Genomic DNA, 27909 nt, shown 5'->3' on the forward strand with positions numbered 1-27909 from the left:
GTGTTGTGTAAGTGGTGACAGTCTCGTTAGCTGCTGTGAACAGAATGTAATCAGTGAGAGATCGCAATACTGTCACCGGCCTTGGACTGCTCCGTGTTACATTCCTTAGGCATTTCATTTCTGAAGACGTGCCATATAAACAGGGAGTGCCGACTTGATCACAACTTGTGAGGCTTCTGGAGTTTGTCATTTAGAATTAGTTTGTGTACATCAAGTACGGTAAATTCCGGACTATAGAGCACACCTGAATATAAGCCGCACCCTTTAATTTGAAAAAGAAAATCCTTTTTGAACTTGTATAGGCCGCACTGGATTATAAGCATTTTAACAGGAGATATTTACACAGAAAGATGTCACACGTGAGGATTTTTAAACTTTTAGTTAAATGCATATGGTAACATAAACAATACATACCGCAAATGCTTTTTTCCCCCTGAACATTGTCTGTAACACCGATGGTTTTAACTTAAATACGTATCGGTAATGCACAAATACGTGGCGTAAATGCTTTTCTGCTTTTTTTTTTTAAACAGTGCCTGTGACACGGCTGGTAAAAAGGGTGAGTACAAATGACCAATTTACAATAATTTAGTAGTGTGAGTGTGTTTGATTTATTGTACAATTTCATTGGACTATTCGTTAAATTTATTGGGCTAATATTACGAGGCAAAAATGTTTTTGGCGGCATGAAAAAAAAAAAAAAGAACAAAAAAAACCCTAACATATTAGCTGCACCGTAATATAAGCCTGGGAAAAAAGTAGCGGCTTATAGTCTGGAATTTACGGTACATTGTGTTAGCCAAGAAAAGGTTTGAATTCAACTTCATAGCTCTAAAGTGTGTTCATTTGTACCATCATCATTATGTTTTTTGAACTGGTGCAAAAAAAAAAAAAAAAAGAAGTTGAATGACCTGTCTGTAATGACCAAATTCACAAAAATATGTAACGTGTAACTCCAGCTACACATGGCTCTATATAAGTTAATATTTTGAATTACTTCTCAGTTCTGGTTAATGAATGTTCTGCTTTCCTGTTTCATGGAACAGCCATATGCTTTGGGCTTTTGTTGCCAATAGTGTTCAAGTAGATCTACATGACAATGAATCTGATCTTAATCTTAAAGTAAATAAGTTTCTGTAGACATTCCTGTCATCTCCAGACACTCGTCATTGAAATGACACCAGAGGGGCGTCTCACAGAAATGTCAGACATTTCTCAGACTCGCATTTCTCACTTTTCTCTCAAGTTGTGACAGTCTGGCCAGTCTCAGTACCAGTCTCTGATACGAATTCAATTTGGGAGGAAAAAATGAATCCGAAGTATTCCACAGCATATAATTATCGATGACAATTGTTTCAATGCACTAAATTGAGTAATGCAGCCTGTGTACTTACGTGCAAAGAATAGATTGGTCCTCTCGATCTGTGGGAAATGAGGTGGGAAAAAGGGAAGACAAGAACAAATAAATTTATCCCTATTTTATATTAAATGATACTTTCATGAATGTATGAAATTGTGTTAATTCTATCAAAATTGAAAAATGGAACTTTTACTGTAGCTTAGCCAGCCTCAAGGTAAAGATCTCTTTTTAAATTGTGTCATGTGCCAAGCTAGGCAGCATTAATAATGAGATAGACAATAAATACGAGAATACAACAGCCTCTATGGTAAAGAAAAAAAAAGATCTGTTCACAATTTGTACTTAAATCTGAAGACAGGGTCCCTTTTTCCACTTTTCTGACAGCAAAAGTGAGGGCTCGTTGGGATTTAACACAGACCAGCGTAGCCCAATTCTAATCCACACAAGTCAGATGGTTCATGTCACATTGACATAATACAAAGAAAGTCAAAAAATGTAAAATAGTACTGTGCTGAGGTCAGCACAAAATATGTGAATGAGTCCTCATAAGCCTCCACGGTACTCAAGTTTAATGTTTCTCGTTAATCAGTCAGATCAATGGCCCTGTTGGGATAGCGCCTGCTGTCTAGTCACATGTTTGGCTAAGCAACAAAAAGTTAAATGATTAGAAAAATACTTTCCATACTCTTCACACTCTGCATTTAGTTGACCTGACTGCTGCTTTTTTAGAGGCAGGCATGTGGTCCTTTAATGTGGGGAAGGACACATGCATTTGATACATACTGCTGTCAAATTGTATTAAAATTAGACAGGATGCATGTTAATACTAGTTGTCACCACTCTTTGGGAAAACATTCAAATGTATGATCTCCAAGTCAGTGTTCAGTGACATAATGAATCCAACGGGTGACAGAAACAAAAAACTTAAAAGAAGTTTATAAAGAAAAATTTTTCTCCTGGTTTCTAAAGAGAGAAAATTAGCACCATCAAACAAAAACATCTGGAAACCATTGTTGTAAATATGTAGAATCATTTTGTCCTTGTTGTTTCCCAGAGTAGACTGTTCTGCCAGAGGTGAAGGTCTTCAGGAGTGCTGACTGTGTTCCTTTGTGGTGTAATAATGGTTATTGGATGGTAGACAGCTGGATGACTCATCAAGGACAACATTTCCTGGTTTTAAACAGAAATTTCCTCATGTACTTTAAGACCGACAATTATCCTCACTAAAATGAACTAAACATAGATGGATACTTCGGGAGCACTCATGCTGCAACAGCGTCTGCAATGTTGAGTATGACAACACACATTAAGGTTGGCTGATTATGGCAAGGACTCCGAGATATCAAAGTGTGACGAGAGGTTCTTTTGTAAACATTCTGGACTAAAGGATAAAAATAAACAAAAAAAAACTAGATCATTATTATCATCATTATTCTATTATTATTATAAAAAATAAAAAACCTCCTGAATTAACTGCACAGTCCTACCACACATAAGCACAATCCCCTCTTCGCTCCACTTTTAACTTTTTTCGTGTTTCTCTTTACATTCACATCTCTATCTGAATAGGATAGAAAAATAGAACATCCCAAAAAGATTTCTCTCCATCTCTTTTCTATCAGACTGGTTGCAGATGCAGTGGAAAGATGTCATCCAATCATTGACAGACTGTTCACTTCCCTTCTATCTGGCTCTCCAGACTGTAAAAGGCTGATTACTGACAATTTCTGGTTGCTTGTGCAGATGAGAACCACCAAACAGAGATAGTTATTTCTGTTGCATTACTCAATGGTCATAAGAACAGTTTTGTGGGTTTCTCATGATTGGCAGTGCTCTTTGCCAGCTTCACATGACTAATAAAGTTGGAAGGCACTGGAGACTTCCCCCAGGAGATGATATTAGCTTTAGTAAAAGCTGAGGACTATTACACATAACTATTTGATTTAGACATGCTGAAGGGCTAATGAAAGATAGAATAGTAAGAATAAAAGCTAAGAAAAAAGGTTTTTCAGATATAAAGGGTTTCATTCATAAAGTTTTGTCATATATAGCTCTTGCATTGATTGCCTTACAATCAGTTGGTAGTGTAAAATTTGAGGATGGCCTTCAGCTCTGTGACTCTGCATGTGGTGTTTCTCACTGCAAGAACAGGGGCAAAGATCTGGAAATGTTCTTAACTCATGACAGTGAGCTCACTGTGTGTGTTGCACACTGATTCTGAGCAAACTCTGATTTTGATTCTGTCAACTCCTGATAGCTATTGCCTGTGTGTAAGAGTGGTAAACTAAGCCTTTTCTCCTGACCTATATATTGTTCCTCACTCACTTGTTCATTTTTAAATCAAATATATGCGATATCCTAAAAAAAAAAAAGAAAAAAAAAAGCCAAACTTAAAATTCTCAACGTGCTGCAAATATATTTCCACACTGTTCCTTAGATGTATATGCACACATCCTGTCAGTTAATCTATTTTAAGCTGTGAGAACTTCTCACCGGCTGAGAATCTCCTGCCGAGAAGTGCGTGGTAACAGCAGACAAAGTCCAGACCAAATTGTGCACTCATTCGCCATATAATCGCTGGTGTTGACGCGTAAAAATGACTCTAGTGAGACCAAAACCCCACTTAACAACAGTGATTCAAGAGTCGGTTAAAAAGTCAAGATAATAAAGACAATCAGACGTGCACTGCAGTGCTTTGTTATTAACTGTAGGAAATAACAGCTATGTGCTTTTACTGTTTATTCCTCTTCAGGATAACTATTCTACAGCATACTTGGACCTCCTGAGAAGAAATAAACAGAAATTACTTGTTTTTGGACTTTGGGTGACCTTAAGGCAACTACAAATTTTACAGTCGTAGCCATCATCAAAGTTCACTGCCACCCACACATCCAAAGAACTTGGCTATGACATCATGTTTGCTGTGCGCAGACTCCACCATGACACCTGCATACTCCAAGCATCCCATAAACTTAAAGCAGGTTTTATATGCTGACAAACTGAAAAATGACTGCACTGTTTACTAAGCTGTGTATAATTATGTTTGCTACTCATCTGGTAGCTGCGATTCCTCTGCAATTACATTCCATGCCTCCCCCCCTTTGTGTGTTAAAGGTATGAGGCCACAACACAACAAGATTTGCTTCTTTATTTGTATTATTCAAATTACGCTACACTGTTTCAGAGTTGGTTGTGGTTTTTATACAACAGGGCCTTTGTCATGTTGTTCAACATGCCATTCCATGCTACATTACTATTGATTGGTTGGTCATAGCAGCAGCCAGACTCAAAAGGACAATCCTAAATTTCTGGAACTGCCAGAAATGTCTCCTGGCTATCTTTAGTTATGGGACTGTGACTACGATTCTCTCAACTGTCCAATGTAGGAGGTATAAATTTTTTAACCACCATCAAACACATCAACACGATTTTCATGTCAGTCATCCATCTTTTTAGGAAAGCCAAAAAGCTTTTGCCAGTTAAACACAGCAACCTTAACCTGTCGAGGATGAAAAATTAAACAATCCAAAACAGTGGCCAATAGTGAGAGTTTCAAAGATTTTCTGCCACAATGGCTCCATGAACAAAGAAATTCTGACAGAGCATTTTGTTAAGCGAGGCAGCAGCAACTTAGAAGGAAAACGTGTCATTTTCACATAGTGTGCAGAGCTAAAATGTTTCTGAGGAGCGTTGTGAGTGTAAATATCACATCATTAGAATCAGATTCCCTGTGTAGATTTTCCACCCAGGCCATTCGTAAAGTGTCCAGAAGAACAGCGGGTGAGACGGCGTGCAAACATAGAAGCCAATCTTCCAAAGCAACTATCGCAAGTAAGTGAATTAGTATCTGCAAGTAACATTTCAAAAGCAGGAATAAACTGATGAGTCTGCAGAAGAGACTGAATTGACCATAAAATGTAATACGTCTAACCAGGTTGCAAAAGAGCTGCAACTCACCATATACGTGGGTCAAATTGAATCACTTGAAAATCACTTAAATCAGAAACAACACAGTAGCTCATGTGTGAAGCTCATGTGAAAAGACACCAATGTGTCAACAACTTAAGCTGAAATTCAACTTAAGAGATATTTATTCCATCTTAACAGCAGTACTGATAAATCTGTAGGAAAAGAATGAACTTTTAAGCCTGTATAAACACCAAAAGGTGACTTTAGTTTTCTAAATGGGATTTATATAATTATAATATTTAATGGTTTACCTTAATAATTCATTTCTCTGATATCACTGTCAAACTTTGAAACAGTTTTTCTGTAAACTGTTAATTATTAAAAACATGTATTTAACAGTAGTGCTGTCAAGATGGAAAGAATATGAAAGCATCGGTAAAGTTTTCATCTGTGCACCAGGAAAAAGCTCATCTGGAGCCCTGCTCTGTTGTCACGGAGGGGTTCTCTACCAGGAAGAATAACACCTGTGATGATACATGTGGGGCATGACCTGACGACATCCCATCTAAGTCCTGACCAGCAGGATGAACATGGGTGGCAAACATAAGCCTGTCAGTCAACACATTTGCCTCTCTAACCCTATTCAAGCACTCCACTACACAAAAAAACCTAACAACTCCAATTCAAGTACTGAAGAGGTGGTGTTTCTACTTAAGAGTTCAATCCTGTATGAAGGCACTACAGCCACAGACGTAACAGTCATTTTTCAACTACACAATGTTTGGAATAATAATAAGAAACTCTTTTCAAGGTGTGATAACCAATCTTAGACACAAAAAGCACCTTGAAAAATGAACGAACAACTACATACAGTATATCTGATTTTCCAATCAAAATAAAGTAGTGGGTATGTGCCCCATGTGATAATTATAGACTTTGCTTCTAAGCACACTCAGGAGCCAATGGTTGAAATAGAACTGAACTATAAAAGCACCAGGACAGAAAAGTGAATTATCTGATTTTGAAGTGTCCTTTCTGGCATGGAAAGCCAACTCATACGATAGAAGCGCCATGTGATTGCTTATGAGTTTAACACCTCTGTGCTGCTATGCTTGCCAAAGGGATTTTACAGTCAATCAATAGATTAGGGTGGTCCCGATCAAGATTCGCTGGTCTCTGATGCAGATCTGAGTCATTTAGGATTTCAATACGGAGTATAAATTTGATACTTGCACTTTTCCAGCACACAGCCAAATACACATGAGCACATTAGATATATTCGATTCAACACCATTCATGTTCTTGACATTTCAGTAGCGCAGCAATGTTGTTAGTGCTATATAGTCATCCCATGAAATGAGTCGTTACGTTTTTATTACTTTAGATTTCGCCTTTTTATTTACATATATCGCGGTCTGCTCTACACAAAGGCTTACCCGGAAGGACACCACTTATATTGATTACATATTGATTACAGTGGCCTAGAAGGGACAAAACGCGACACAAGTGCGATTTGCCGCTACTTTGCAGACGAAGAAGCCGGATGTGATGTTGTAGAAGAAGAGGAAGAACGACAAGGAAGCGGTCGGAATATATTTAGGTATTTTGGAAGTTTTTCAATTTTGTGAAGTTATCCAAATAGTCATGGCGGACCACACTTACTGTTCCGCAAAACAAACCTCTAAAGACCACGAGTCGTCATCAAAGAAACGAAAACATGACGAGTAAAAAATAATTAGAGACAGAAGACGGGGTAAAACGCGAGTAAATATCAGCGTCGCCTCTCACAAGTGGAGGTTGTTGATGGGGGAGAAAGGCTTTAAAAGTGACACCGAAGTTGCCTCTTTCTGCTGGAAAGGTAATTCAGCTCAGTGTTACTAATGTAAATGATAAACGTTGTTTGGTGGCTGTAGCCCTGCATGTTACGGAGATCAGCTGATCTGATAAAACAAACGTAATGTTCCAGCAGCTCTGCATCCTCGTCCTCTTCCTCTCTTGCTAACATCTGTCTCCCATTCCGGTGTTAAACTCTGCGAATGGTGAGAAAAACGTGTTGCCTGCTAATACTATCCCTCTATCAGACTAAACACAAACAGCCTTTAGCCTTATGCAGCTAATATTAGCTGCATAAGGCAGGTAGCTACCTGACATTCACTGTAAGTTATCTTTTCACAGAATATCTAATCAAATGTAACATCTATTTATAATTTATACTCTAAAAGTAACCTCAGAAGTTGAGAAGGTGGCTTCACTCGATGGAGAAGACATCGTGACACATTTGAGTGATGGATGTGTTGGGTAGTGTGTGCTGCAAGCAGTGTCAGGCCACCATAGTTTCTCCTGGAGTGTTGTGTTCAATGTGCAATCGGAAATTACAGAATCTAACGAACAGCGACTTACATACCGCTCCTTTAAACATAATGCAGCCAGGGCTTTCTTATTCATTAGTTCATCTCTTTTACAATAATAATAATGTAAAATATATGCAATTAAAATGTATTCAAAAATGCTCTTAAAGTCACATTTCAGTTGTACAGCCGTACAGTTTAAAGCACGTATGTGAATTAAGTACTTGTGAGCAATCAGTCTCAAAATGGAGACCGGAGAAGAGCTAATTTTTGCCATTTAAAGATCAATAGCCACAATAACTAAACACAGTCCAAGCGAAAGCTATACCGCACATTTTTAAACAGGGCTACACTCATGCACTACATTTTTTAAAACTATTAATATTTTGTCAGCATCGTGCTGCCACTGTACCAGCAATCACTGACCAGTGGCGGTCTGCTACATGTGGAACAAACCTTCCTCAGTTGAGAAAATGTGGTGTCGATGTAAAAAACATTTTAGGCTACTGTGAACCACGAAATCCAAGATGTAACATTTGCTGAAATTGCTACAGAAAAATTTGTTGACATACGAGTTGTTTTAGATGGTGAAAACGACCTTTTGTCTTGTCTCCATTTTAAGCAACTGTTAGCTTGGCTAGCATGTCAGCCCCTGCTTCTTCAAACTGAGAGAGCTCTGGCTGCTGGTAAGACAACCCCTGCTCATAAATACATAGGACACAGCACAGTGGCTACTACTATCATTTTTCATTTGGGTAAAAAACCCACATCCAACACAAATTAAAGGAAAAAGAAAAATATCCACACAGAATACGTGTTGACGTCAAATATTTCAAAGCATGATTTTAATGTCTGACACGGCAAAAGCCAGGGTGAACTGCAGCAGATGGTTGAGCCAAAGACTTGTAGATGTAAACAAATTCAATAGAAATTCCAGTATTTGCTTTAATAAATGGAGCATCTTATAGAAGAAAGGCATAATGAAAGCTGATAGTAGTAGACTTAAATGTGCTTGAGAAAAAACTGCAACAAAAATTTAATTTTCTTATGGGTATTCATCCAAAATTGAAGTCATGGAAATTATTTTGGCAGTCTGAACTTAGTTGCTCAACTAAAGACAGCTTGTGTTGCAGCCAAAGAGAGGCAGCTGGAAAAAAAGATGACAGGAAATTAGTTTAAAGGAAAATAAATCATACTGAAGGCAATATACTCAATTTGGACAAAAAGGGGGTAAACACACAAAGGTTCCAATTTAAGTTCATTATATCACAATGTTGTATTTGAAATCATTCAGACCCATCTTCCAGCATAATACAAAGACAACAAAATAAAATGAAATTAATTGCCAAAATCAATGGTGAAACCAACCTTGGAGCCCATCAAAAGCTCACAGGTCCCGATACATAAAAAAAAAAAGTACCTACATGGATTCTGATCTTATCTTTCATATGTAGGATGCTTTTTAACCAAAGAAGGTGGGTTATTCAGAGGAGGACAACAAAGAACTTTACGCTCTCCGACAAAAATTCATGCACACAAAGATTCGCAAGGTATGTCGCCATTACACTGGCCCCATTGGTTACGTCCTGCGACGTCCAAACACGGAAGCCTGAGGTGCACTGGACTAAGTGCAGCCCTCATCCTAAACAGCAGGTGGAGCGACTGAAAACAAATACACCACCGCAGGAATAGTGCTAGGAGCTGAACAGTTGGTACATTCTGCCACCATTCTAGAATTTCAAACTGGACACTGATACAATTTGATACCACAGAGGTAAAAATGACAAATTAAGAGACATGAAAAGTGTTAAATGGGATAAAAAAAAAAAAACGTGTTTAAAGCCGTAAACCTTTAGTAAATTTAGCAGCACCAGCATAAAAAGTAAGGTTCGCCTCCATAGTCTAATGCTTTTAATGGCTTATTTCCCCACTGTGCAATACCGATAAATTAATAATTTGGTAATAAACAGGCAGTTTATGGAAAATAACAAAATTTCTGTATTATTTTAAAAAGGTAAAATGTCAAGTATAATCCTCTTTTTAAAAAACCCAGAGGCCAAGCAAATGAATAAATCGCTTGATATAAATACCATTCTTGAAAATAAGTTTGATATTTCTGTAGGCTATACAGTCTATTTATTACTAATAGTATGTTATGATGAAAAAAAACAAAAAACACTGGCTTTTCAGCTTTTTTTTTTTTTTTTTGGTGCAGCGAGTGGAATTGGAAACCGTGAACTGACTTTAGGAGGTTTAACTGTCCACAAATGCATCTGGCTTCTGTGCATTAATGGAATGAAGTGCAGTAAAAGAGTAATGGACAACTTTCTCGACAGATAAGCAACTATTTCCTGTGTGCTTAGAATACCGCGGTGATTAGGAGGTGGTTTTAACTTGAAAGAAAATAGAATCAAGCTTTATTTGAAAATGCCATCAAAGCCTCACAGACCTGATTACTGCCAGGTGGACCAGAGTCTGCACCATGATAAACTTTGCTGAGCTGGTTTACTCACACATTTTTGACGGCGCTCGTTACACTGAGAACTTTGTGTGACATATTTTGCATATAAGCGGCCCCACATTTTGGCTCCAGTGGCCTTCCTTTATTCTATTAGACATGGAAGTGAGGGTCGGAGTGGGTGAAGCAGGGGTCAGTACTCAGGCCTACTGTGATGAAGACTTTCAGCTTCATGGGGAGCTCTCTCACCTAGTTGAGTTATCTGGCACCCCTGGTCATTTCATTATAAAACCAAAGACATCTGCTTTGGGGAAAACTTCACCAAGCCAAGATGAACCTAGCTGGACTTGACCACATACCGTGATTAAACACTGAGGAGAGTATCAAGAAAGGGGTCTTTCTCTATTTCTCCTGAAACAAAGAGATCCTGTTTCATAATCCCACCTGGGACACGTGCAGGAATGATGATGTCCACTCTTGGAGTTTATTCAAATGACTGCTTTAATACAGGTTTTCATCGAAGCTCCTACAAATATTTCCTTGCAACACATTTTGACAGAAAATACAATCAGCTTCTTAAGAGCACTGATAAGGCAGTGAGGACAATTATGAAAAGTACTTGGAACTGTAATCTATAACAGATGTGCAGTGAGTTCTAGAGGTCTTCCAACACCCCACCTTCTTTGGGTAACACCTCATTTAACCTCCCGTCTGAGCAATGACTGGCTTCCCAGTAATGCTGTAGTAATTAACAAATCCCCGTGAGGTTTAAACATCCTCCAGTTGTTAATGTGTTGTGGCAATCTGCTAAGCTCCAAAGCGAATAAATTAGGGGCAGCACATTTTTGTGTGAAGTGTTCTTAACTGTGCAGATGGAAACTGAAACTAAAACTACAAAGTCGGCAAACTACAGTCCCACTCCAGCAGTTACTAATCCCCTAAAAACTCATTTGTGCTCCTGAAAAATGTACATTTTGAAGTTTATGTCATGAAGGAAAAAAAAAAAAAAAGCCTCTCGTGGCTTTGAAATAACTTCGGTGTGAGTCTACACCTTTGCACGACCCCAACCACACCTCCCACCTGCAGTTGACACTGGCCTGCCCCATCTCGGCTAAGCTGTGCAAAGGCCAGTTTTAATTTCAGAGTGATTCAGCTTTACATGTTTGAGTGTTTGTACCTAACTTGATTGCAGGAAATGCAAATGATAGCAGGACAGGTAGAAAATAAATAGCCAGTGTATGGATTGTGCCTGCTTGTGCTCACGTTGTTGCCCAGATACTTACGGTGGGAACTGAGTTACGGCTTTTTCCCGTTATATGGTGCGGTACGAGTCGACTCAGCGCAGCTTCTCTAGCTTCGTTTTCCATTACATAAAGCATCCCTTCACTGTGAGCAGAATCAGTTGTTCGAATCAGTGTGAATCTATGTGAAGCTGCGGCGACACAGAGGACATATAAAACGTTGCTATGGGTGTATCTATTACACTGATTCAGCAGGTGCGTTTCTCAGTCCATATTTTTCAGTACATATCGAGTATAGAAGTATACACATTGCACTGAATAAGTTTGCAACAGTTAGTTAAGAAGGGTTCGAATATTGGGGGTGTGATCATTAATAGCCGAGCGCTATAACGAACACAACATGCATCTGTGTGCACAAATGAGATATCTGATTCATGTTGTAAATTGTCTGTTGAACTATTAAACCAATGAATGGAAGAATGAAGTGTGATGTTGCATGTGCGCTGTTGTACAGACGTTGTTCAGCCCGCTTGGAATCTCAGCCGAGATGGTACCAAGGTGGTATCAGACAGTATCAGGTATATGGTACCATAAAGGGTCAAATTTGTGACCCAGCAGCTTCCTGAAAAATGCAGACTCCACATACATGCGCTCTGGTATTTTGATGGAACACCACAATGTCTCCAAACAAAATTCTATTGTAGTTAAATGTCTTTGGAAAAGACAAACAAAGAATCCTATTTCATGCAATTGAAGCCATAAAAATAACATGTTGGGTCTGCAATGATAGGATTAAGAGCAAAACACACCTTGACTGTGCCAACTTCTCCCTGTTAAACCTTCTCATTTCATCAGTTCCTCACAGCGCACACAAACTAGCTGCAAAGCCTTTTTTTTTTTTTTAAACTGTGAGAGGTCATTAATAGAAGGTATTTGACGAATCTCTCAAATATAGCAGAATTTCTATTTACATTTTTTGGGGGCAGGATGAGACTTAGATTTCACTCCACGGAGTTAACTTGTGTTTCTGCCGGAGTTTGCATCTTTTGTGGAAGCAACAGACCAGACCAGATGTCGGCAACAATGTGAAGTATTGGGTGGCTGTATTTCACTAAACCGAACAACAAAGTCACCTTATGCAGGATGAAGCTAGCTTGTCATGTTTCTGCCAGCGCAATGAGGACTAACTAAACAGTTAGAAAAATGTTGTGCTTCAGGAGTGGAAAGACAACAGAAAAATGACTGGTTTTGTTGTTGTTAAACGCACGCGTGACAGCAAAACGAATGGAAGTAATAACTGCTTAGGTGATTAATGTTGTTTAAGGACTAATCAACTGTCATTGGCTTGATTAGTCCACCTCAAAAATCACTTAAAATGCCCACCCCGAACCATCCCTACCAAAGTTTTTTTTTTAAAACAGAGACCTGATAAAACGGTGAATATTGTTGAACATTGAACAGAAACTTTCACATAAGCACATCTTTGGTCCTCGGATCATGGAGGGTCAAACCATGTAGCTTCACTCAGAACTCCAACAAAAACATCTGTATTTATTGGTGCTTTACATTTAGATTTTAACCATTAAAAGTTTAAGAGAATCTGATTCTGTAAAAACTAAATCTCATTAAAAAATAACAACTAATTTATCTAGTTTTGAAAGTCACCGAGTTATTGTGTTAAATAATCATGAACATAATATTAACCAAGATAATTAGGATTTTAGCTATAATTAGGCAGGCCTAGAATAGGATTAATGGAAGTTAAGGTTATTATTTATTAGTACATTTTAAATAAAAAATATAGAAATGAAACCAATAGATTGATCATCTGCTTGTCAATACTCAATCAATACTTTATTTGTTAACAAATAATTATTAGTTAGAACCCCAATTAATACATAATTATCTGTATCACTGCACAGTTTCTTAAGCTATATGTCAGAACTTGATTTTTAAATTTTTACAACAGTGATGAATGAGCCAAAAAACAAAAATTTTATCAACTAACTGCATTAAAACAGTTTTTTCAAATGTATCTAATTACAGTATGCCAGATTTGAGGTTAGAAACACTGGAAAACTATCTACATACCCAGCCTCAAACTGGGGCCTTAAAACCAAATAAAGGCATCTGCAGGCATCAAGCTTTCCAGTGACGTTACAGCCAGATGGGAAAAAAAGGATAAATAACTGAAGCTAATCGATGCAACTGGATATTCTGTTTTATCAACCAGTTTACTGAAGTGCTCAAGGCCACAGCTGAAAGCAGCTGGCCTCCACTAATCTCCAACCTACAAACCTCCTTTTCAGCCACAACTGTTAATTCTGATGCCTACAACCAGGTTGGACTTGCATTAAGGCTGACAGGTCAGGCTTGTGTGCTTAGAGACATTCAGCTAACAGGCAGAGGACCTTATTCAAGCTAAGGAAATCGCCAGCAAAAATATCTTGGCACCAAAGCATTACTAATTGACAGCTCTCGCAGCCCTGCCCCCATGTGTCTATGATCATTCATGTAGAAAGGCAGTTTGTAGAGAGAAGAGGGCATAAAGAAACAGAAAAGCAGCATCAAAAGGAGTTCCACAGCACAGATGTGGAATGTGTCCTTTAGCTTTTAAAGCATTAAAAGTGGTGGTCGGGGACAACACGACATCAGTTATTCACAACATGCATCTTTAAAACAAAGCTGATATATTCTATCAAAAAGACAACTATAAATCAAGTTGTCTTGCTTTTGTAAGAAGAGAAGCAAAAATGCCTTGTCGGAAAATCCCATCAGGGTGATTATCTGTCCATGTCTTACTTCACAGATGGCAAAGGTTCAATCAAGTTCAATAACTAAGGCTTTCAAAACTTCCTTCTGTGCACCAACATGAGGAAAGAAAAGCCTACAGCGACTGACGAGACTGTCCAGTTTGTCACCACCCCCACTGGTCAGCCCTTGCAGACGCACAAAGGATCTATTGTTAAACCCAATGGGGTCACCCTCTCTGTTCTTGTTGGTCTGATCCTAGTCTGTCACCGCTCATAGAGTGTGGAAGCTTGGCAACTACAAGGCAAAGATCTTCGAAGACGTCATTCAGCCTGGACTGTCCTCACGTACAAAACTTTGTTTTCCTAAGTGAGTTCAAACTCGAAGAATGCAACAACTAGAGCAATCCTGCAACACACAAATCATGCTCATGGGAAAAGACATGCTTGGAAAATAAGATTAATATTGCAGCTGTAATGGATTTGCTGTTAGTGTTCCAAGGATAACTTAATATAAATGAGGGAAAACTGTAAGGTTTTTGCATTGTGTTTGGGATCCTGACTATGTACATTCCTAAAATTAAAAGTCATAAAGCAGTCCACTCATAAAAGTTTAGCTAAAAACAGAAACATGACACTAAAATTCCACCGAGACAGAATTTTCAGGGCATGCATGATGCTCTTAAAGGCTAGTTAACACTGATTCAATCATTCTGATAAAAACATAATACCGTCATGCCCAAATGGAAACTGAAAATATGGTTTGCAAATGTAACCTTCTACTTGACTAAAAAAAATTACAATAATCTAACACAAAACATTTAAACCAACAGACTGACATTCAATGACATTTAAAGGTGCATTACAGTGGTGAAGTGTGGTGGATTGAGATAGAAGAGTCTATCAGACACAGCAGAGACTTACCTTGTAGCATGCATCTGTATGCAGACTCCGAGATGGCATATATGTGAGGGGGCATTTCGTGCCTCTTCTTGCCCCTGTACATCTCAATGATGTTCTCTGAGTAGATGGGCAGATTTTTGTATGGATTAATGACCACACAGAAGAGACCCGAATATGTCTACAAAAGGAAAAGAAAACATAGTTGACAGTTGAGTAATAAGACAGCAGCCCTTATGTTGCGATTAATATTTTACAATGTTGCAATATTCATGTGCATTGGTTATGCAGAGGATTAAATGGACAGTGGCAGAGCATTAAGGACTCAGACTTTAGTACAGGAACAACAGGAACTGAGGCATTTAGAGGGAACAGCATGGACTGTGGAATTTATTGAACTCTGACAATGCTTGAAAACAAATTGGACAGTTTTTATTACTTATCATCTGTAGCCATCACTTAGAATAAACTCTCTTTCTTTCTGAACTACTTCAGTTTAAAATAAATCTGATGACTGACCAAAATGGGGTTGGAGATTATTTCAAAGTCGGATTCTTCTTAGTGATTCCGACTCTAATCGATTCCCACTTTCAATCCAAAAATGGTAAATAAATAGAAGAGGTCCGATGTTTAGAAAACAAAATAATCTTTTATTAGAATATTCAAACTCAATTGTCTTAGGAAAACTTCTTATATAGAGAATTAGCTATTTATGTTGATGCAGCACCTCACTATGCAAGAAGGGCCAATGTCATCACATGCACAACTCCTGACAAGTCGCCTTTATTTGCAAAATGGCAGCCAATGCAGTGGGGACTCTAGAACTTATTTAGCTCTCTTCCAGGATCTCTCTGTGGGAGCACTCAGGAAGTTATGAGAAGAATTTAAACTCTTCTTTGGGTTGTAGGTTTTTTTCTTTATTTGGATCTGAGCTTTGATTCCCAACCTAAGTACAACTGAACCTTAATCTCCATCAGCCTGATGCGTGCTTTCAATTCATTACAAGGAAATTTGTAAAAACCAACCAACACTAATCGGATCCCAATCTTAAAGCCAAAAAGGTAAATATATAGATAAATAGACAGGCAGTGGTTGCCTGGATTGAATTGACTGCACCATACACTGCTTGAACGCCTGATTCCATCTTTAAAATCCAATTAACTAAGGTTTGGCTGCAGTTCCATTAGAGTCAAAGAAGATTGTTTCCCTTGAATTTCAGAACGGGTCCACAACATTACTTGTGATCTAAACAGCATGCGAGCCAGCCAGCACTGAGCTAACGGTGAACGTGGCACACATATCAACAAAGGTTATTTGTGGACATCTGGACAATTAGCTACTAAAGGAGAAAATTGCAGAGATATACCAAAAAATCTAACTCAAATGACAAATTTGCTAGCTTTACTGATCTTTTGTATTAGTTATTTTCATTACACTGGAAGCATCTGGTGGTGTCTTCTCTGCAGAGAAACCCCATTCTGTTTTCCATGTTCCTTCTTATTTAGCGGTTCAGGACATTTTTAAGCTGCAACTTCCGGGCAAAAGGTGTGTTGGAATTATAGCAGCGCGCTGCCATCTCTTCCCTCTCGGCTGCACAATAGAGGGCTGCTCAATAATATGGTGGTTTAATATTGCTTCTTTTTGTGAACGTTTTTGTGAATACACTCAGACTTTTTCCAGCTTTAAATTCCGATTTTAATGAATCTTATGTTTTATATCAGTTCATTTATGCATAATGCTAAAAACAAATTTTTTTAAATTTTAGTATCGTATATTCATATGTAAAGTGTAGACCCAGATATGGTTAATAAAGAAATCTGAATGTCAGTAATGTGATGAACGCAATAAATTCTCTTAAATCACTTGAACATGCTACTTTATAATGAGTCAGTTCCTATGAGCGTTTCCAGAAATATTTCTATTTCAACAGCTGCAGGTTGCAGGCACAAAGCAAACCACAATATCCAAGTTCCTTACTCCACTCACTTGTCCTCCTCGTATTTGGAAATCGTATTTTCTGCATCAGTATGAGAGCATTTTCTCTCAGAAATCTTTTGACAATGGAAAGTAGATGCAGAAGGGGATGATTTCAATACACAACAGTATACATTTTTTTTCAGCTGTATAATGCAGGCAGACAGGCCGGGACAGGGTAATCTCTGACATAGCTGCTGTTGTTAAAACATTAAGTCAAGACAGCTCATGGGGTACACATTATACAGCGCAGACTGCCAGATTAATCTTGGTGGATAAATCACGACAGTCTATCCAGACTTGATCAGGATTCAAATTAAGATGAAAAGCGGCGACATATTTTTCTCCCCTTTTTCCTCTTCCTCTTTTCTCTCTCTGCTGTCCTTTCCTGTCTCACACATTGCTGTATTCTCTTCTCTCATCTCAGGCAGGGCCATAAAGACCAGAAATCACACCTCAGTACTTGTACCTTTCTGACTTATGTGTTTAGTTGAGCTGCACGGCCGCATTCCTTTAATTATGTTGTTTGTGTGTGTGTGTGTGTGTGTGTGTGTGTGGCAGTCAGTGGGTTTGAGGGGGTGCAGGGTCCACTAACCCAGTTGTTAAACACACAGCCACATCATGTTACCAGTGTACAGTGGATTGTGTATGCAAGTGCCCTAAGATAAACCCTTTCCAACCATAAACTGTCACCTGTTGTTTTATATATATAAAAAAAAAAGATATACTGGTATTTTGTTCATTTTCTCCAAACAAAGAAACATTCACTGAAATCAAGCTGCAGAAATGCATATACTGATAGGAGTATAATCGTATCACTGATGGTGGTCATGTCCTGCTGGAGCCCATATGTACTGTACGGAGGGTGGGGGTAATGTCACCAGATGGCCATTAACCCACTCCCACCTCTTCTCTGTGCACAAACGATAGACTCAGCCTTCTACTGTAATCTGGCCGTACAGAGATTTGCTGCTTTAGAACCTACAGCATTATCTGCCAACTGAAATTTAAATTAAGTTACATTACTGACAATGACATTGCGAAGGCAAATGCTTTCAACTTGCTAAACGGCACTGACCGTAAACATCAACTTGAGTTTACAGGATGTGATCCTGGGCGAGAACAATAATACCTCAACCACAGACCCCCAACAGTGGGCACAGCGCCAAGCAGACAGATCAGTGATCCTGACCCAGCATGTACAATAAGCCGAGGCGAGGGGGATGACTCAGCTGGCTTCCCTTGACGTTGGACCTCAGGGGGGTTGAGTTAGCTTGTCTCTGAAGGTAAGAGGCTGACCAGCAGCCATAACAAGAAACCATAGGCTTTTAAAAATATCAGCAAAAATATCTCTGACTCGGTTCAAGTCCTGGGTAAATGTCTGAGGCAGAGCTTTGAAACAGGACCTGTCTAAGTGGGAAAAGGGGAAAACGTTTCTGGGTTCTCTGCGATCACGTCATTCAGTGGCTTCCATTCTGATTTAACTGGGCTAACCGGCTTTATCGTTTGATTTTTACTCTCCCAGACACACCTAATCCCACCTCAAATAACATCAGTGACTTCAAAATAAAATCAAGAAATGATTTGCCCAACACCACACATTTTAATTATTTCCATTCGTGCCTGAACATACTTAAGATTTACATGCTTGCTCTAAATCTTAATCCCAACAGCACTTGATTAAAATGGTTAACATGTCATGACTGTGTGCTTTTTACTGCTTAACAGCTTCTGAGAAGGAGATACTGTAACCCAAATTCAAACAACTTAGCTGACATGAGTTGGGGCTTCTAGGGTTACCCCAATGAGGAAAATGACAGCATGAAAAAAATACAAAAATGACTGGAAATGCAAGTCATTTGTACAGAATTTCTGCAGAGGACATCTTGTGGCAGGACTAAACATGTTTTTCACAAGTACGTAGACAGTCAAGTATGACGGTGGACAGAAACTGGGGTAAGATGGAGATTTCCTAAAAATTATTCAGGACAACTGCCTGAAAAGTCCCAGCAAGTCAAAACCAGATGAAGAAAGAAAGTGAGCCGCTATTACGATTACACGAGTAAAACATGTTTAAACAAAACAAATAAAAAGTTGCCTGTAGATAACTACTACTGTCTGGAAAACACAATTAGACCACCTAAGGATGCCTTACAGAGTCCAAGTCCTAATATGATAACAACCGAATATATATACACACATTTTAACGATCTTTTTAAAAAGGTAAGTCCAGGCACATTCTAAAATGGCTCCACACTCTATGGAAATGGTTCTTAAGCTTCTGGTTCTCAAGTTCAGTGTATATTTGAAATTTAGAATTTTAAAAAAGTCATTCAAATATAAGAAATCAAATAGTTAATCCAACTATTTATGATGCTTTAAAATCTGAAAATTGGTCAAATAATTCCCTGTGATTTTGAACAGTATTTTCACTTGAAAAGCCCATCTTAGGGTATACATGGCAGAAGGGGGCTATGCACCATCTTCCAACATAGACAGTCTGTGGGCATGACATGGAAGCTACTTTCTAAAGTGATGTGTCAATCAAAATCTAAGGCATCTGGCCATATTTAAAAAAAATTGTTGTAACAAGAATGTCTACATGCCAACTTGCAAGAGAATACTTGAAAGATCAGGACACCTCAACAGAAAGGCAAAGACAATATGTGGGATTGTAATTCCAAAGTGTTACTGAACTGGATTGTCAATTAACCCGCCCTCCCCCCACAAAAAAAAATTGCAATAATTTCATTACAGAAAGGCTTTACAAGTGAGCTGCTTCAATGTCGTTGTCATTTTTGTTTGAATGTGCGGATTGTGGCCACTGTGGTCACAATATTATAATTTTTCGCCCATCACAAGAATCTTAGCTTTGTTGCATGATGTGCAGAGACCAAAACACAAAACTTGTGTTGAACGCAAAGCTGAGTAGAAAAGAGCTGACGGTCCACTAAATCTTTGATGGATTTAAGGACCACTGCTGAGCTGAATTTTCAGTGCCTGCAAAAAAAATGGATGAACTTATTGTTTGGGGTAAAAAAAAAAAAATTAAAAAAAGGTTTGATTTAGAGACAGTCTTACAGAAACATTCTGACAGCATTATTATAACAGCATCAATACAAAGCCTTTAGCTGCCATCCATTCTCTTTACAAACTGTCCAGTACTGGGCTCACAATGAATGAGCATATAGAGCAAAGTGACCTGTATTAAGTAACAGATCATAGATGCATTTTTCTTTGGCCAGTTTGGGGGGGGCATATTCTATTAAATACAGACATCAAATATTGGGAACCTACACAGTTTCCAATGCAATTAGTCTCTTAACCTGTTATTCCTTCCCTCACTTACATTCCAATGGCAACATACTGGATTTGAAACATCCTAATTACCACATATCCAGGAGTATATACATCCTGTGGTACAATCTTGTGTGCCCCAACTTCAACAAAAAGGTTGTGTCAGTACTACGCCGTGCTGGTCCAATTCATGGGAATCACACAATCCTTAAAAGCAGGACAGGAAAATATGCATAGTCAGAAATGCTCAAGCAGCTGACCCGCACAGGTATGCATGCATCTAAGTAAATTCTCTTTAAACTCCATGTCCCTTAATTTCACACTTGGTGTCTTAAAAAGAAAGTGATATGAATCTAATATTGTGGCACAACAAAATACCTCAATCTGAACAAAAGGCTCTTCTGTGATCTTGCAGCACAGCAATGATCGTGCAGAAGCTGACATGAATTAGTCGTTAATTAGCCATCAGTTTTCTCACAGTAAAACTGAAAAAAAAAAAGAATTCAGTTACTTGAGCAGACAGACGTTGCTTATCAGTGAACACAAAGAGCTCTGTTATGGCGGTTTGGTTACCATGTGACTCAGCACTGGCCTCCCTGTGCTAAGACATGTGGCTGGGGTCTTACTTTATTACGAGCCCTCTGAAAATACCAACATCCTCTTCACTTGGCCTTTTTGAACAACAAAAAAAAACTGATGTAACTCATATGACAAAAAAGGGTTGAGACAGCAGACAAAAAGATTACCTATGAATTCTGTGACAAACTAAGTTTTTAAGTATTTTTCTCTCATTCTGTCATGTTTGAGACTTTCATTTCATTAGTTGTAGGTGTCCAACTTTAAGTGATTTGCTATATCTATTGTGTATGAACAGCAACTTCATTAGCAGAGTTCTAAGTGAAAGTTAATTATTTTTGCTTTAATCATTCTATTTTTGGAACATAATGTGCGACTGGTGGTTTGGCAGCTCATCAACTGATTTATAAGAGTGATGTAATCATGCCTCATTGACATATACTTTGTGTTGATTAGGCAATGTCTTTTCAAATGTCATGTCAATGCTGCATTTACCGGTAAATGGTTTAAGCGGAATACTAATGAGTTTCTTCATCTGCAGCCAGAACGCCTGAACAACAGTTCCTTAAATATGAAAAAGAATTTTTAAAGTACAACATCAAGCACATCGAGTAGATATGCAGAAAGTTATCCCCATTGTTACTGAGCTCCAGATCAAATGGAGTTTGTCAATTTTGTCTTTGCAACAATGCACCTAAGTGTGAAGCCCACAGCACGCGCTTCCTCGCTGGGTCTCAAGTGTCGCTCAAGCTCCATGTCTGGGCTATTCCAGGAATGCATTTAGTGGGTCATAATCACAGGGGAAAATCAGCAGATTATATGGAACACTATGGCTTTTCCATTTAAGGAAACCTGTTTCTCAGTCTCTTACATTCATAGACTCTAATATGAAATGCCAAGGACAGACAGATAGAAACCTTTAATAACCACACCAGGTATATTATATAATGGATTGAGTTATCTTAAAAACACAAGGTACCATTCACCAAACAAAAAGACATTTTGGACACGCACTGCATGACATTACATTATCAAGTTACAGGTTCCCTCTTAGGTGTACTAAGTACTAAATTGGGCCCTTCCTCTGCTTTGCTACAGAGTTCTGCTGTATCATGTAAATGCGGAATCATCACTCGAAATCATATAATTTTCAACCTTGAGAGTGTGGAAAAACAAGAAATCCATGTGTCTTCCTTTATAAGCTGCCAAATAAAGTAGACTACACTACATACAACATTTTTCTTTTTTTTCCTTAAAATCAAAATGATGATTGTGATTAACTCGATGTTTTATACTAAAATAGATAAATGCATGTGTGTTTGTGCTGGTCAGCTGTTGAAAAATTTCTGACTGCATATCATCCTGTCCTACTTTTAAGGACTGTGTGACCGTATGAATTGCACAGCACAGCACAGACACAACCTTTTTGTTGACTTTGGTGTATGCAGGATTAATGAATTGATATGTGGTAATTAGGATGTTTCAAATCCGTTGGCATTAGAACGCAAATGAGAGAAGGGTTAACCGGCTAATGGAGTAAAATCAAATAAAGCAGATCTGATTTTGAGTAACTTGATAGTTTGTAATAAAACAGATAAATGCGAAGATGTGGATGCAGCTGCTCGAAGTACCCATGTCCCTGTTCTTCATAGAACTTCCCAGGGCCATGTGCATCATAGGGATGGATTAAAAACAAACAAACAGAGAAACACACATGAACTAGCTCACTTTAAGACTGTGGACTTGGTTTAGAATTTCAAATGGCTAATTTTCAACATGGACCAGCATCTTGCGTGTGAACTTGCACATCACCGTCAACAGCAGTTCTACTGGGACACGACTGAAAGAAATAACTTTGGCATGAGTTCTTTTAAAAAGGGAATATTTTGCTTATTTTCATATTTTATAATCAGTTAATGGATATCTAATTAAAGTGATATGTGGTGCTTTTGTAAGGCCAATGTATTCCATTAAACAGCAGAGACACTAAACACGCTTGTGTCAACAGTGAATCTTCCAGGACCTTTGGGTTCATCCAGCCAATCCCTAAATCACTTAGTCTATTTCAGGATCAGAGTAGTAAGTAAGGCCTCCCTCTTCTCTGCAACTTCCACAAGTTCCAACTTCTGGGTTAGTTCCAGGACCTCTGTCCACCTCTAAAGGGAGGCACCTAAAAAGCAGTCTCGTCTCGGGTGGCTGACATTATGTTAGGTGCACCTTTAAAATAACAATGTAATCCATCCATCTATCTATTATTTATGTCTGCTTTTTCCCGTAGAGGGTGAATCGAGGTTGAAACCTATCCCAGCTGAGATTTAATGCAACAATAAAACATTTTCTCTGTGTGGCTTGGATATTGCACTGTCACTGATTACATAAACTCCTACGCTGTTACAGTATTAAATCACAACACTGATATTCAAAATAATCATTCATCAGATGTTTGGATGTGTTTTTGACTGATTAGAATGGGTTTCCTCCGTATACTTACATAGATGAGGCCAGAATAGTATCGGTCTTTGAGGTTATGAAGCACAGACGCCTCGTTCAAACAGGTAAGTTCAGCCATGTCTTCCACTTTGGTGAACTTGGGTGGATTCATCTTCTGGATATCATCCTTGTTGACCACTGCTTTCTTCCCATTCTCTGCTAGCTCCACCACCACTTCATCCCCACGTTCCTCGCGAATACTCGCAGCCTCAAAGCCATGACGCTCCGATGGGATCCATATAAGCCTCTTGGCAGTCCAGTCCGCCTGTGCCGCCGGGTTATATACCACAGCGCGGTCCACAAAGAGGTACCGCTCTGGGTCCTCCTGCCCACTCCTTTGTGACATTGCTGTTGGAAACCAGAAGCAAAACACTCCAGGCTACCTGCGGCAAGGAGAGAAAACAGAACATTCACTTTTCACAAAATAATAATAATAATAATAATATTTAACTGGTCTTAGCAGGATAAAGATGTACGTCATCTACGAGCGCCATAACAAATGGCAGTGTGATAAAATGTCAGCGGGCACAATCCTCTACCAAAGTACATGAAACTCCATATCAAAATGTCAGTCTTTATCACGTCATTAAGAAGCCTTGCATATTGATTTGAAACTTGGACCACTATGGTCAAATATGTCCAAAGATGCTTAAGGGAAAGCTAGTTATTGACAGTGTTGTAGAAAAAAATATCATCAATATATACGTCATGTAACTGTTTAGATTAGATCAGTTTGAAAAGTAACAGCTCAAGCAGTACTACATACTGCTGTCTTAACTGGTCCAACCAAGCTGCAACCTACACAGAAAGAAGTTGTTGGTGAATGACAGCGTAGGTGCTCTGAGTACCAAATGTTTTCTCTTAAAAAGCCCAGATTTTAATTACTTTAGTCCAATCATATACAGATTTTCAAAAATTGAGATCTTTATAGTTAACGGCATTTAACATCTATTTCATATTAATGTTACTGTTTCAATGAGCATATAATAAGGCTAAATATGCAAATATACTAATATAAGGGCACTCAGAAAGTCCAGCCACCCAAAGACCAATGCTTTCATTTGAGGTTTTAAAAAAAAAAAAAAAAGGGATCTGGATTTGACCAGGTCCATGCTCCACCTCTCATTACATTTACTGAAATGTGCCCAGTAATTTTTTTACTAACAAACAGACAAACAAAGGCACTGAAAATGTAGAAAATTACACAAGTGTGTAAACTTATATGTTCATTTGTCAGCGTTTATCACAGTAATCTATGGTGGCTGCTGCTCACCTGCCATAATACTGCAAGGCTTGTGGTGGTCATACAAATCGATGTCAGATAGAGATAAATGTGAGTAATAATGGAGCACAACTACATTCTATATCCTTCTTTGAATCCCAAATCATCACTTCTTTCAAAAAGAAAAGAATTGAAAGAAGAAAATTAACATGAAGTGAGCCCCCGTTAAAAGCAACTGTTCTAATCAAGTGAGAGATTTAAATGAAGTAAAAATGGGATAATTGCATTATGAATTATTTTTCCATTTATTACACCACCCCATGTGTGCAGCTACCATCACCTCCATTTTATAATACGGATAATCAAAGTGGTCTGCTAATATCTTCATTTGCTTTTTTTTTTTGTCTAAACAAATACAATTTTTAAGATAACTGCGACTTAATTGCTGAATGGTTTAATGGAGATACGGGTAATAAGAATGTGCATTTTCTTATGTGTAAAAAACACAAGTCAGATGATCAAAAATGTAAAATTTTCTTTTTATTTAACGTGCATGGAAAAGCAAAGGCTCTTTAGCCGCTGCAGCTCATCTTACTAATAATTACTGATTAGCGATTGTGTGCTTGCCATATTAATCAACTGAGGATAAAATTAACAAAATCAGATTACTGATAACAGCATTCATTTAATTTCGTTTGCTGAAACCATCCAGAGCAGATTAGCTGCTGTAAAACTTGGCACTGGGTTTACCCAAAAGCTGATAAAGGAAAGGTCTGATTGTCAGTCACGACAACCTCAGCTGAAGATATTCAACCAGCAATCTAGTCCCATGCTTAAACCAGGCGCTGGTCAGATATGAATCTGGGTCAGGTCACGGGATGAGGGATCAGTTTGGCTGCCGGCTGTGGTATCGCTGCATCTTTCCAGTCACTTCCATCCATTATTCAGTTCAAGTCCGCAGGAAAATACTGTGTTTATCACACCACGAGTCCGGGAAGATGTCTCGGCAGTGAGGAGTTGAAAAACTGACATTTGCTGCAAAAACAGCTCGTCGCGGACAGACTTGCACAGGCCAAACAGCTGCATCGGCTAGTTTAGCCTGCTAACGTTAGCTCAAAGTTGGCGTGCTGTGTCTCAGCTTCCACCCGCTCCTACAGATGAAAGCGAGAACTCAACAGCGCCGATTCCCAACTGAGTACGACCGTGAGCTCCTAATAGTGCTTTTATCTTTAAGAGACTATATACGAACCGCGAAGAAAGCGGTATATTTTCAACTAACATTGGCATTTTAGAGATGAACTGTGCAGCCTCATCCGACAAATCCCATCATGGGTGTGGGAGGCTCAAAGACGTCTGGCTGAGGATAAAGGCAGGGAGAGAGCGTGGTCTCCTGCTGACTCGTAAAGAATAAACTTCTACCTGCAACTTATAATATTTGAAGACTGAATCAGACGGATAGAAATAAGACATAGGCTCTGCTACGTCGGCTAACACTACCAGACCTGAAGGTCCTCCATCATTAAAAAGTCATGGCACAATAATCCGCTAGCTAACATTAACAGTGACTGTTGCTAAACGCTACATCCCCGCAAAAAGAATTCCCGACCCAGGCTTCTCTCCTGAACTTACCACAAGCAGTAAATGAATAAAAACCTGTCCTGGTATTTTTAAGTTCCCAACAGATAGACGTAACAGTCCTTCAATGCGTGCTAAAATGGTCCCTTCTTTCGCCCGCTCTCTCATCAGTGGTACTCCCCCACCATCCAGCACCCTCTCAACCGAACTCTTCCCGGGCCGGGAGGATGCACAGCACCGCCGCACTCGTTTTGGGCAACACCCACTACACAAAACTGGATTGTGATTGGCCTTTAAAGTCGGATGCCTTGTCGCTATTGGCCAAACAATGAATTCCATCCCAAAACTTTGATAGTTGACGACTGCTGCGTAAGATAATAGCACCTGCACCCTGTTGGATGGTGCTGCGGCTTGTGGTGATTGTACATGGCGTAGAGGTTTCAGTTAGTCACTGAAAATATAGTTATCAGTCTCTCCTGCACACAAATGACCGAAGACATTTTTTAAATTCTTCAACTATGGATCTTTGCATTATTTAGATATAATACACGTCGGCTATTTTTTCAAGAACACGTATTTTTAGCCAATCATTTATTCAACACATTTGTATTAGAGATTTATATGCGACTAGATCTGCATCCTTTTTCAGATATTATTCATGAGCTACTTTCGAATGTTTTACATTTGCGATTATTTTCTACTACCGTCTAAGTAGGAAATGATGAGACAACATAGTCTCTTTAGTTTCTTTTTCTTAAGCCTTATTGTATAATTGTGTTTGTCTGTGCATTACTGTTTCTGTGACTATTTTTATTAATATTAATTTGGTTTCCTACCTAGGTACATCTTATTAGGTATTGTACTTGCTTTTTTTTCTGGTCTGCTTGTGTTGTTGATTTGTTTTTTACTCCGATAGAAATGTACAATTTAGGCAAAATCCCACTTTGATGATCACGAATCAAACATAGACAGATAAAGTTAAGATAAAGATAAAGTTAAAAACAATATGTGAACGCTAAGATGGACTGTACCCTGCCTCTTACCCAATGACAGCTGGAATAGGCTCCAGCCCCCGCGCCTAAATTGGATTAAGTGGGTGTAGAGAGTGGATGGATGGACGTTACCCCAAACTGGAATGTGCTTGGAAAGATTCAAAACACAACTGTTTAAACAGTGCCCCCTGTTGCATAAAGATAGAATTGCTTCAGCCCATCATGTATCCTAAAGTCAGAAGTCTTTAAAGGGGAACTCCGGTATTTTTAAACCTAGACCTTATTTCTGGCATGAAATATGTTTATCTACTCACCGAGAACAGTTTGGCGAAAGTCGGCGTCCTTCGGAAACTATTAAGATAACTGGCGATAGGCATATCCATATAAGGAGTGAACAGGGCAAAGATGATGCAGCCTCTAAATAAGGCATTATCTGTCTTTATTTCACCAATACTTTAAGACAAATTAATGAACGAACGTGTACTATAGCTCTGTTAGCTAATAGGTGCTGTTATGTGGTTACTTGCAGCTATAGGAGAGCTAACGGATGGATTTCTACACAGGCACTCTACTGGGACCACTTCGTCCACACTGGTCCAGGGAAGCCGGGAGTTGAACAATTGATTGCTCCTTCTTCTGTGCTACACCCACTCTGTCATGAAATCATCTGCTTTTTCTACTGTACCGACCAAGATAAACACCTGCTAAGAAAATAGCTATTGTTTTTGTAAGCAAATAGCACTTCAAAATGTAAATTTCAATGAATAAATATATAACAAAAATATTGACCATCAGCCACTACTTGGCAATTTCTGGG

The 27909-nt window shown here is 38.7% G+C and overlaps 1 protein-coding gene across 1 annotated transcript in view; it reads right to left on the reverse strand.

Annotated features, from left to right (window-relative positions):
* The window catches only part of LOC140304740 (myosin-10-like), a 58573-nt gene extending 32268 nt beyond the window's left edge, over nucleotides 1-26305 (reverse strand). Inside the window, exons 1-4 of the mRNA XM_072383503.1 lie at nucleotides 26155-26305; nucleotides 23305-23686; nucleotides 14991-15147; nucleotides 1395-1422 (exon numbers count right to left, since the gene is read on the reverse strand). Of these exons, the coding sequence (XP_072239604.1) occupies nucleotides 1395-1422; nucleotides 14991-15147; nucleotides 23305-23649 (530 nt within the window). The 5' untranslated portion in view covers nucleotides 23650-23686; nucleotides 26155-26305. The remainder of the gene's footprint in view (nucleotides 1-1394; nucleotides 1423-14990; nucleotides 15148-23304; nucleotides 23687-26154) is intronic.
* Nucleotides 26306-27909: the final 1604 nt, after the last annotated feature.

Source organism: Leuresthes tenuis, unplaced genomic scaffold (assembly GCF_036924035.1).
Source record: "Leuresthes tenuis unplaced genomic scaffold, fLeuTen1.0.hap1 SCAF_4, whole genome shotgun sequence".
NCBI classification, from domain to species: Eukaryota; Metazoa; Chordata; class Actinopteri; order Atheriniformes; family Atherinopsidae; genus Leuresthes; species Leuresthes tenuis.